The following is a 13,302-nucleotide window of genomic DNA, read 5'->3' on the forward strand; positions in this document are numbered from 1 at the left end:
CATATGACTAAGGCAAATTACTGAACCTATCCGTGCTCTGCCTCCTCAACAGTAAAGTAAAGATGATAATGGCACTGCCTTCGAGGCTTGTTGTGAGAATCCAATGCAGTAATACACTTAAAGCAGTCAACAGAGAGCCTGGTGCATAGGGAGTGCTCAGTTAAACTGCTTTTTATTACTATTAAAATTAGGAGCGGAAGTCAAGATTCTGATCATTCATTTAACAAGCAACTCAAATTCCCCATGTCAACAGAGCACAGTGAGACGGAGAGAGCTGGGTTCAAATCTTAATGCTACCGCTTATTCAACCACTCGGATCATTAGCTTCTTCCACTGTGAAAGAGGGATCATACTAGAATACTTGCATTTGGTGGTGATGTAATTAAGTGAAATAATGCATGTGAAGTGACCGCCACATGCTTGGCTTTCAATGAGTATTAGTAAGTGTCAGCTATGATGGCTGTTACCTCCACCAGGGAAAGGCAATTCAGTCTCTCCAGTGTCTGTGTGCCTGGGAAGTGGTTAAGAGTGGAGCGCTGGGAGCCATTTAACCAAGCCCCAGACTCTGATCCTTGTTTCCCAGGCTTTCAGGGGAGCCCCAGGGCCTTCAGGCTCACCTCCTCAGTGCACCAAATCCTCAACAAAGGTTGTCTTCACAGCTTGTGAGCAACTGCCTCAGCAGATACGTCACAGCATGAAGAAACAGCCATGTTTTGATCTAAACTTTCTCTTCTCAACCTTTTTTGTTTTGTTTTCCTGGAGGTCACCCCAATCAAACCACATTGTAAAGTGAGGAGGAAAAATGTAAACAGAGTTAGTATATCCCATGGATTCCAAGCAACACGCAGTTCCCTAAAGGTTCCACACTGTGCCTTCCACTGGAGCCCCTGCACGTGCCCCACTCCTCACCACACACACACAAATGAACACAGCAGGCCCCTTTAGGGGCTCATGTACCAATGGGGACACAGGCATGCAGGCAGAGGAGGAAGGCATGACCACCCAATACTCCTTCAAGATGGGGCCCACACAACACCTCCTCAGTGATGCTGCCCCCATGACCATCCCCATCCTCCACACTGCTGAGTACCTATTTGCCTAGCCATGCATCTCTACTCTCAGACCATGTGCTCCTCAGTGACAGGGTCTCTGTGCTCATAGCGCTCACAGAGCCCATACTATCTGCCTGGCACAGGGTAGCAATGTTCTAAGGCTTTATCTATATTAATTCATTTAATCCTCACACTAACTCTATGAAATTAAGTACTGCTATTATGCCCATATTACAGATGAAGACACTGAGGTACAGAAAGATTAAGTAAGCTGCCTCGTATCTCACATCTAGAAAATGGTGGAGCCAGGATTTGAAGGCTGACAGTCTGACCACTCAATAAAACGGCTACTATATGAAAACGGATCCTTAAGGCAGGGTGTCAGTGAGGGTGTCAGAGAGGCTCTAGTAGAAGGGAGGGAACACAAATCATGGGTTGATAGAGTAAGTGTCTTCTCTGGCCCGAGCTCACTGAATCCCATGCCCTCACTTTACAGATGGGAAAACAGACACCATGCCGGGGACAGAGCCAGAACAAGCGCACTCACTCTTGATCAGGGGTGAAGCTACGGCTCAGACACAGGCCTCCCTTCAGACTTGACTCCTGCCTCATCTCTACTTCTTTCTCTGAACCTGCACATCTTCGATCTGGCCCCTGCCCTACCCCTATAACGTAGTTTTACAACAAACAGTGGTGAAGCCACTTTCTATAGAGGACTCTGATGAGTTTATCTGCTGCTACCTGCCTTCATATAATGGTGTTTACACACTACCACTGGGTTAGACCAAAGCAACAAAGACAAATACCCGGCCAGGCGATAAGGATCCAGAGTGGAACATCTTCTACTTATCCAAGTTTGTAAATACTTTGGACTTGATGGGGGAGAAAGAAAGTTATTCAACAAATACATGGTAAAAAGGTTAGAAAAAGCTGGTTCCATTCATACAGTCTACAACCTCACCTACAGTGTTGTATTTGTTGGTTTGGTTTTTTTGTTGTTGGGTGCGGTTTTTTCGGGGGGGAGAGGGTGGTGGGGAAGTGTTTGGTTTTGTCTTAGTAGCTTAAGACAACACAAATTTATTTTCTTACACTTCTGGAAGTCAGAAATCCCAAAAGCATCTCTCTGGATTAAAATAAAGGTGTCAACAGGGCTGCATTCCTTCTGAAGGCTCTAAGGGAAAATATGTTTCTTTGCCTTTCCTGCTTCTAGAGGCTACTCGCATTCCTTGGTTCATGGCCCCCATCTTTAAAGATGGAAACATCAAGTTGAGTTTGTGTTGGGTCATATCTCTCTGATTCTCTGTATTCTACCTCCATATTCCACTTCAAAGAGCCCCTCTGACTCTACTGGACCCACCGGGATAATGCATGGTCATCTCCCCATTGCTTGTCCACTGATCTACAACATTAATTCCATCTGTACAGTGAACTACTCTTTGACAGTTAGAACCTAACATATTCATAGGCTCCAGGAATCAGGACATGGACATCTTGGGAGAGGGTCATTACTCTGTCTGCTACACTATATGATTAATAGTTACTGATATACCCTAATGCAAGGTTTTTCAAAAAATTATTAACCCACTGTACATTTTTCAGTCGACATCTAGCATTGGTCATTAGAGTTGCAAAAGATATAATTCCTTTCATTCTGTAAATATCAATATTTACATCACTTTTCAAAGTATCCAAGTGAATATAAATGTGATGGTGGTTTGATATCAACCTTTTCATATGTTTTTTCAACACATACACTGTACTCACTTTATATCGAATTATTCTGCACTTACTGTTACTGCCCAAAAGTCATTCAGCTATTTAGTTTCTGTTGCTAGACCTAAGATGTGAGCACTCCCTTGCCGATTTCATTCTGGATGAAAAAGACCAGAAATGAATTGCAAAGGCTGTGTGTTTTATGGGGTATATACCTCAGTTTAAAAGGGGAAGGGGATTAGACTAGATCACTGTACAACCTGAAAGTCTATCCAGAGGCCAGAGACAAAGGCAGGCTCTACTGAGAGGCAGGCTCCGGAGGCCTGAACGCAGGGTGCCTCAGACCCTCAGCTTGCCTTTACCCTTTACCCTCACAAGTACCCTTCACCATAGCAAGCCTCAGCTTAAATTTTATCTCCCAAAAGAGCCCTTCCCAGATCCCCTCACCCATCTAAACTGCGTCTCCTTGATACTCTCTAATTATATACCACGTTCCCTACCTCAAAGGAATTATCACAATCTGTGCACAGACATTACTTGTGTGCTGATTTGATGAGCATCTGTCTTCACCCCCAGACCACAAACTGCGTGACAGCAGGCAATGGAATCACCCCTGTTATCATCACAACCACGTAGCCCAACGAAGTGCCCAGCATATAAGAGGCACTCAAACATCTGGGTTGAATTGAATGAAAAAATGATTACCAACTCAGCCTTCCAAATACCGTGATCCTGATAAAGGAGGTGGTGTTCTGGAAAAGGGAAATAGGTATTTTGGTCACTGGAGAGGTATCTGCCTCACAATAAAGAAGGTGGAACTGTGCTTTAAGAAAAAGAAAAAAGGAAAATCCTTCATATCACATGTACCTTCCAGCATTTTACTGAAATAGTAAGGCCCTTAATGACAAGAAATAGTATGTCCTGTGTCTGTGTTTGGCCCAGGGGTTTGTAGGTTCCAGAATGGGCCACACACCCTCAACCATCTCTCCTAGTGAAGCATGCCGGTGCTGCCTCATGTCCCCAACCATTAAGACGCACACCTTTGGGTGAAGCAGTGTCTTCGCTGGCTCCTCTTTTCAAGGCTCCAGATGGCTGAGGATGAGGGCGGGGCAGCAAAAGGAGGAAAAGGCACACATTTCGCGGCCGCACACCCCTGCTGAGACTCAGGCCTGGTGCTTGGCATCTCCATCTCTGAGCATGAGTGCTCAAAGAAACTCAGGTGACTAATGTTGAAACAGGAAAAATTTTTAACAGCCTCACAATCCACAGTGAAAATCCCTGAGATGAGATGATGACTGGGGAGAAGTGGGGTCACCCTTCACCCAGAGTTTGAACCAACATGAGTTACAGACTTTGCTCTGGTGCCCAAGCTCATTTAGAGGCATGACGGCTTAGTGGTTAAGACTATGGGTGCCATGATCAGACAGGCATGGGTGTGAGGGTCTTTCACCCAACTAAAGGCCATGTGATGCAGGGCAAGTCACCTAACCTCTTTGGAGCTTTAGCTTCCTCTCCAGCTACCAAATGAGTTGTCACGAGGGTTCAATGAAATGATGCAATAATAGTGCGTGGTGAGCGATTAGCTGGGGTTGAGTTTACCTGGACGTTCTCTTCGGTCACCTCGATTTCTGCGGTATAGATGTAGTCAATCAGCTTATTCAGCGTCCTCCCATCCACATCCTTGATTTCTATCTTCTTGGCTTTACTCTCAGACATGTCACCTACAATTCAAAACAAAACCAAAATGGACAAGAACTTGGTGCTTAACTTTCACATAGCCTCCTGCCCTGTGTTGGCAGCATAAAAGCACTGGGAGGTGGCAGAAGGGATTCAGGCATGGAGGAGGATAAAACAGCTGACCTCAAGGGCACATCAACTTTGGGTCTATGATCATCTGCAAACCCAACTCTATGCATTCCTCACTCTGTCTGTTGCCCATTCCCATTTTGAAGGCAAATCTGTATGCAGTAGTAACTCATTCAACCAACACTTACTATAAACCTGTACACACAGGGCCCAGAAAAGTGAACAAGATATGCACCTGCCCTCAAGGAGCACACGGTTTAGCAGGGCAGATATATAAAAATATATGAGGCGATAGAAGCTTAATGGAGATATAAATAACATGCCAGTATAACAACAACAATACAAAGTAACATTTATTAAGTGCTAACTACGGCTAAGCAATGGGCTAAGCACTTTAAAGTGGCACCTCTTTCAATCTTCACAATAACCTAGGAATTTCATTAATACTATCCCCAGTTCACAGATGAAGAAACTGAGGCACAGGAGGGTGGGTATTCATTTTGCCCACAGTTACACATCTAGGAAGGGGCCAGGCTGGGACTGAAACCAGTGAGTGTGACTCCAGAGCCCACACTCTACTCACGATCCTCTACTAGATCCCAAGAATGCAAAAGATGGAGCAAACGAGCCCTGGGAAGCCATCCTAGTAGGAGGTCACACTTAAGCTGGGTATTTCCACAGGCGGCAAAGGTGAGGAAGGATGAGCTGGATGCAGGAGCCATAAGTTGTAAAGGCAGGAAAGTGCCAAAAGGATAAATCTGGAGAAGAGTGAGAGGCTGGTATGCGGTGCCAGTGAGAAGAAGCTGGAGAGGGAGTCAGCAGCCGGGGCTTGCAGAGCCCTGTAAGCCACGCAAATGAGTTTGGACTTGATCCTAGGAGTAGCACCACTGGAAGGTTTTAAACAGGGGAATGACATCAACAGATGGGTATTTCTGAATGAAAGTTTGGATGCACGGTGGAAGCTGGATCAGAGGCAGGGAAAACAGTTGGGAGGCCCTGATAATAATCCAACAAAGAAAAGGACAGAGCCTGTGAACTAGGGCAGCAGCAGTACCACATGTGCACAGAAATGAGGCCCCTTTCCCCAGCCTGCCCTCTTACACAGCACATGGGTTTGTCTACAGCCAAACTCATCCAACAAGGGCTGCTGATTCCAGTAGGAAAAGACAGGTTAGACATGTGTCTTTGTAGACTGAAATAAAGGGCAACTTGACTGCAAGAAACAGGGATTCAGAAGCCCTTAAGTGAGTATGAAAACAGAGCCCGGGTAGTTGTTTTCTCTCTGTGGAATTTGTGTGCTGGAGCCAAGAAAATAAAGTACAGTACAGCGTGTGGGCTGCAGACGCCCACCTCCAAGCTGCATGGGCAGCACATGATTCCTCCACCAATCTACAGTTCCCAGCCCAACACAGTTAGAGATTTGAATGAGTCTGGAAGAGGGAGGAAAATCATTCCAAATTCTGCCCACTCCTTCCACCATCAGACCAGGTAGACCAGAGACCCTCCACCCTGTTCTGTCTTCTCTCTGATTACCGGTAGAAGTCAGTGAAAAGGCCTCAGCACAAAGAGCCTTGAGGCAGGGCAAACTGGCAAAGGGGAAAGAGGAAAAGATAGGGGATTTCTACTGCACCCATTAGACAGGCTCTCACAATCTCTCTTGAGTTTACTCCAAGACACATAAAATAAAATCCACACCCAAGAAAACCAAAAGTTCAACTTATCTTTCTAAACAGCTATTAAGAAATTCATCAGTAAGAGTCCAGCTGATAATTATAATGCAAACGATAATTACAGACAGCCAATTCTTAGTTTAAGAACTTGGGCCTTAGAAAAAAGACTAAAAAAAAAAGAAACACCTGACTGCAAGAACCAAGGGATTCAGAAGCCCTTATGTGAGTGTGAAATCAGAGCCTGGCTTGATTCTTTTCTCTCTGTGGAAGTTGTACTTGAGAATAAGATCAATCAGTTTTGTAACTTCGGGGTAAACAAGTAGAAACTCCTGAAATTACATGAAGTTACCAGTATATATGGGCAAAAGTTTTATTTTTCTGGGGGATGCAAGATCATTCTTAGTCAAATGTATAGCAAACATTCAGACACAGATGGTGGAACTTTGGGAGATTTTTTTCCTGCTTCTTTACATGGCTCCAAAATTTCTAATTTTCTATATTAAATACTTAAACTTCAATAAGCAAATGGGAAAACCACGTGAAGGAAAAACTATGGCCTCAAAAACCAAAATCTATTTTAAGAAAGTTCCTTTATAGGATATTAGAAACCTGTATAAATCACACAGACTTGTAAAATCCAACATTATTTCTTATAAACCAACAGAAATTACTGCACCAAACTAAGTCTTCAGCTTAAACAGACTCTGAAAGTGGTAGCAGTAATAGCTGCTACTGTGTGCCAGAACCTCTGCCGAGGGTTTATACACGTTATTTCACTCAATCCTTGTAACAACCACAGGAGGTAGATATTATTTCCATTTTACAAACTATAGAACTGGCATTTCAAAAGGTATTTGCATATGGCTGTGAGAGGCAGGGCTGGGATTTGAATCTTGGCCTAACTCTAGACCACATGTCATTTCTCACAAATCCCTGTATAATTTAAACCTAACCCTAACTAATGACCTTGATAAAAGTATTCCCAAACAAGGCCTTGGTCCAAATTCTAAGGACAACTTAGTATGTAAGACCTAGCAAACAAGAACCAAGAGGGAGAAGATCTTGTCAAGCTCATTTGCCAAGATATCCTCAACACCTAACAAAGTGCTTGGCATATAACAAGCACTTAAAAAATACTTGTTGGAGGAAAAAGAAAAAAATGAAAAAAAGGGGCTTTCCTTTGATATCTCATAATTCCATGGATTCCAGTAATTCCTGAGGAGCAGAAACCAACAAAGGCTTGGTCATTCTTGCTCCTTTCCTTACCTCGACTACTCTGACAAAATAAAACAAAACATGAGCTCTATATGTCCTTCCATCTTCAAGGTCAGCCCAAGAGCCCTCCTCCTCTGCTTTTGCCAAGAGGCCCAGCCCAACCACCTCAGATTTGAATTTTCTTTTTTTTTAATATGAAATTTATCGTCAAATTGGTTTCCATACAACACCCAATACTCATCCCAACAGGTGTCCTCCTCAATGCCCATCACCCATTTTCCCCTCCCTCCCACCCCCCATCAACCCTCAGTTTATTCTCAGTTTTTAAGAGTCTCTTATGGTTTGCTTCCCTCCCTAACTCTTTTTTCCTTCCCCTCCCCCATGGTCTTAAGTTTCTCAGGATCCACGTAAGAGTGAAAACATATGGTATCTGTCTTTCTCTGTATGGCTTATTTCACTTAGCATAACACTCTCCAGTTCCATCCATGTTGCTACAAAAGCCCATATTTCATTCTTTCTCATTGCCAAGTAGTATTCCACTGTGTATATAAACCACAATTTCTTTATCTACTCATCAGTTGATGGACATGTAGGCTCTTTCCATAATTTGGTTATTGTTGAAAGCACTGCTGTAAACATTGGGGTACAAGTGCTCCTATGCATCAGCACTCCTGTATCCCTTGGGTAAATTCCTAGCAGTGCTATTGCTGGGTCATAGGGTAGATGTATTTTTAATTTTTTGAGGAACTCCACACTGTTTTCCAGAGTGGCTGCACCAGTTTGCATTCCCACCAACAGTGCAAGAGGGTTCCCATTTCTCCACATCCTCTCCAGCATCTATAGTCTCCTGATTTATTCATTTTCAGAAAATGTGTTAGTCGCACATCTTTCTAGCCTCTTCCACTTCTGCCTGTCATCTGTTACCATGCATGTCCTATTCCTCCAAAAAGAACATGATCCATTCAAGGGCAGATATTTGTTCATTCATTCATTCATTCATTCAACAAACACATATCAAGCAGTCCCTATGTGCCAAGCACTGTGCTGAACCAGAGGACACAGCCATGAATAAGTTATGGCCCTTCCCTCATGGGGCTCAGTCCAGTGGGGAGAGACACAAGTAAACCAACAATTACGAAATGTGTTAAATACTAGAAAAGAGGGCTTAGCTTAAAGAGTTGTTAAACAGGGATTCCTGCACCCTGACCTGTATGCAAAATGAATAGTACACAGGAACCCGTATTTGCCACTGGGGAGAAGAGAATCCATTGTTTTCATCAGATTGATTCATCATGGTTAAGAACCACAGATCTAAAGTGAGATCTGGAGAAGGAGTCATGGTTAGTTAGGAGAGAAGGGAGTATGAGGGAAGAATCAATATTCCAGGCAAAGACAGTAGTAGTGTATGTAAAGGTCTGGAGGCAAGAAAGAACAGGACCTGTTCTGGGCCCACAAGAAGCTGAACGTGGCAGAAGCAAAGCAAAGAGAGGAATGGCGAGGGGGGGGGGAGAGAGAGAGAGTAATGGGGAGTCAAGGCTGGAGACAGAAGCAGAATCTAGGCAAATGGAAGGCCTTGTGGGCCATGCCAAGGAGTTCAGACTGCATCCTGAAAGCAATGGAAAGCCTCTGACAGATTTTTTTTTTCTTTCAGCTATCAGGTTATGTTAACAAGGGATCAGACCAGGATCAAAATATTGATTCAAAGGACACTCTATGCTAGTTCAAATGGCGGAATGATTAAGCCAATTACTTTCTTTTAGTTTTTAGTATTAAATAAATCTTAATTTAACTACGATCATTTCTGAAAATGATGTGCATTTAAACATGGCTTTCATGACACATGTCTTTTTTTAGTTTTACTTAAATCCAAGTTAGTTAACATATAGTGTAATAATGGTTTCAGTGCTCATCCCCACAAGTGTCCTCCTTAGTGCCCATCACCCATTTAGCCCATCCCCCAACCCAACACCCCTCCAGCAACCCTCAGTTTGTTCTCTGTATTTAAGAGTCTCTTATGGTTTGCCTCCCTCTCTATTTTTATCTTACTTTTCCTTCCCTTCCCCTATGTTCACCTGTTTTGTTTCTTAAACTCCACATATGAGTGAAATCATGTGTTATTTACCTTTCTCTGACTTATTTCACTTAGCATCATATACTTTAGTTCCATCCATGTTATTGTAAATGGCAAGATTTCATTCTTTTTGATGGCTGATCAATATCCCACCGTGCATATTACCATATCTTTGTTATCCATTCATCAGTTGATGGGCATTTGGGCTCTTTCCATAATTTGGCTATTGTTGATAGTGCTGCTATAAACATTGTGGTGCATGTGCCCCTTCAAAAGGCCCTGACAGATTTTAAGCAGGTGAGGGATGCATCAGACTGATTTTTTGGAAAGTCACTATAGCTACAGTGTAGAGAACAGGCTGGGGTTGAAGGAACAAAATAGGAGGCAGGTTGACTAGTATCAAAGCTGCTGCAGGAAATTAGGTGAAAGATGAGAGTGACCTGGACTAAAAGAATAGAGCTTAAATTTCTTTAAATCCTCAGGCCATACCTTAAGACCTTGTACCTAGACATCCCCAAGAACCACAGAGAGCCCAGGAAAGCAAGCAACCCCACATCTCTATCAAGTGATGATGGGGCATTAATACCCTGAGCCCACATATTCTTTAAAACCCAGTTCCTTTAACACCATAAGATGGGGCTGTTTTTAATGTACTCAGATGACTCGTAGGGACCCATATGGAGTGGAAATACTCTAGTACACAGAACCCATAGTAAAGGACAAAAAAAAAGAGAGAGAAAAAAACTGACTAGGCTATTTTGGTAAAATGTGCTTCCCTAGGGATGGAGGAGCTAGATGGGGAGGAAGCAGGGCAATCTAAAGTATTCCCTATTCACAGGACGAAGATGGGCAGAACATAGCACTGCTGGCCTCTCTAATCCCTGTGCTAAAGGAGTGCTGAGCAGTTTGAGTGACAGCCCATCCTGGATCTTCTTGCAAGCTGGCTGCCTCTCAACACTCTCCTCTGGGCACTCAGACCTCACTGTCACATTTATCCCAAGTTATTCTGTGCAGAACATGGTCAAGGAGCAGGGTTGATATCTGGGACATTTGGGCAATATGAACTCAGAGGACAAAAAAGTAAAAACACTTTAAGCCCGAATAAAAAGATCGTAATCACACCCCTCAAGTCAGAAGAACGTCATGAGTATTTCTTTTTCATTTTGGCCTTAAACATGCTGATAGAAATGGACTTAACAAGAGTCAGCTGATAAAATGAACAACTCAGACAACAAAAGATGTTGGTGAGGATGTGGAGAAAGGGGAACACTTTTGCACTGCTGGTAGGAATGCAAACTGGTGCAGCCACTCTGGAAAACAGTATGGAGGTCCCTCAAAAAATTAAACATAGAACTACCTTATGACCCAGCAATTGCACTACTAGGTATTTATTCAAAGGATACATGGGGCACATGCACACATAGTGTGCTGATTCATAGGGGCACATGCGCCCCAATGTTTATAGCAGCACTATCGACAATAGCCAAAGTATGGGAAGAGCCCAAATGTTCATCGATTGATGAATGGATAAAGAAGATGTGGCATACATATATGATGGAATATTACTTGGTAATAAGAAAGAATGAAAGCTTGCCATTTACAATAACATGGATGGAACTAGAATGTATTATGCTAAGCAAAATAAGTCAGAAAAAGACAAATATTATATGATTTCACTCATATGCAGAATTTAAGAAACAAAACAGATGAACATATGGGAAAGGAAGGCAAAATAAGATAACAGGGAGGCAAACCATATGAGACTCTTAAATACAGAGAACAAACAGAGTTGATGGAGGGAGGAGGGTCGGGAGAAGGGCTAAAGGGGTGATGAGTATTAAGGAGGACACCAGTTGGGATGAGCACTAGGTGATATATGTAAGTGATGAATCACTAAATTCTACTTCTGAAATCATTACTACACTATACATTAACTAACTTGGATTTAAAATTAAAAACAAAATAAAATAAATTATCTAAATTTTTGAAAGAAAAAAGAGTCAGCTGGGCCTTTTCATGATTAAGTTTATGAATTCTGAAGCTGAATCTGATAATTAGAACAAAATTTTACAATGTTACTCTTTAAACCTGCTTACCAAGGTTTAAGCCAAATCAAGGGGCCTCAAAAAACACACAAATCTCACAAAATGCTGATGGAAGCATAAGCTGGTCCAACTGTTCTAGGAAATGTGAATTTGTGGCATGTGTCTCAAATCTTCAACATGTGCATACCCCTATTCTAGGGGTCTATTCTAAGGAAGTAATTATAACATAAATAAATATTAAGAAGCAAAGATACCCATGACAGTATTACTTATAATAGCAAAATATTAGAAACAATTAGAATTTCTAACCAAAACGGAAATCAATTTTTGACTTGGACATATATGATGGAATCTTACGAAGCCATTGAAATTATGACGTAGATGTGATTTCACTGATGTGAAAATATACTGACCATAAACCAATGGTTTGATTAAGCAAATTTTCACTGAGCACTTACTACATGGAAGATCCAGGTAGGAAGTGGGGAGATAGCAGTGAATTAAGGTAGAGTTCTTAACTGACTGACCAGAGCAATCAGATATCAAGGAAGTAATGAAATAAGCAGTGATACTAAAGACAAGCATAACGTATGGTATCATAAGAGTAAATAACAAAAGAATTTAACCTAATCCAAGGGGATCATGGGAAAGTCTACCTGAGGAAGTGTTGCTTAAGCAGTAATGAGAGATGAATAGGAGTTAGACAGGCAAAGATGCAGGGGGAAGAACACCCCAGGAAGATGAACAGTAATTTTTTTTAAGTATACACATTACATCAACTATGTATATACAAAATGGCTCATTTATATTAAAATTTTATTTTGGTGCGTTTTTAAATTTTTTATTTTTTTAGGTATTTATTTTTTTTATTTTTTAGAGAGAGCGAGCGAGCACAAACAAGGGAGAGGGGCAGAGGGAGAGAGAGAGAATCTCAAGCTACCAAGCTACCATGTTCAGCACAGAGCCAGATATGGGGCTCGATCCCACAACTCCAGGATCATGACCTGAGCCAAAAATCAAGAGTCAGATGCTCAACTGACGGAGCCACCCAGGTGCCCCTATATTAAAATTTTATGTCGTATGTGTATATATTTATAAATATAAAATCTGAAAGGATATGAACTATAATCTTATCTAGATGATGTATTACATATATTTTTTTTTGTTTGTCCACATTCTCTAATTTCTTTTCTGCAATCAACATATGTGAGTAGTGTTTGAAAAGGTACATGGGTGAGTAGAAAGACAGACAGATATGGTTGGCTGGATGGCTGGATGGAAGGATGAAAGGATGGACAGTAACCAGATTCAACAGATGACTTGAGCTGGGCATCACATTAGACTATTTCTTCTTGATTTTTTCCTCCCTTTAACGACTAGAATCCAACATCTGCTCCAGAAGCGTTCAGATTCTTTATGTTTCTAAAATCATCTTGTTCTTGCTTGGCCACTTGCACTACTCCAGAGGCAAGTTCATTAGCAACAAGTGGAGGCAACACTACAATTCATCGCAATTCCAAACAGATTTCTTCTCTCAATAGTGGACTTTCCAAACCACATACACAAGAAAACAATGAATGGCAGAGCTACTTAGTGAAGTTGCAACCAAATAACTATTGCAAACAAAATGAATTATTTTTTTTAAATAGACAGATGAACGAGAGAGGTAAATAAAGACATAAAAACCTTGCTACTAGAGTTTGAAACTACTTCAAAGAGCATGCAGCTCA

The 13,302-nt window shown here is 42.0% G+C and overlaps 1 protein-coding gene across 1 annotated transcript in view; it reads right to left on the reverse strand.

Annotated features, from left to right (window-relative positions):
* KLHL3 (kelch like family member 3) overlaps positions 1-13,302 on the reverse strand; it is a 97,713-nt gene that overhangs the window by 68,325 nt on the left and 16,086 nt on the right. The window contains exon 3 of the mRNA XM_049649234.1: positions 4,365-4,486. Within this exon, the coding sequence (XP_049505191.1) occupies positions 4,365-4,486 (122 nt within the window). The remainder of the gene's footprint in view (positions 1-4,364; positions 4,487-13,302) is intronic.

Source organism: Panthera uncia (assembly GCF_023721935.1).
Source record: "Panthera uncia isolate 11264 chromosome A1 unlocalized genomic scaffold, Puncia_PCG_1.0 HiC_scaffold_17, whole genome shotgun sequence".
NCBI lineage: Eukaryota > Metazoa > Chordata > Mammalia > Carnivora > Felidae > Panthera > Panthera uncia.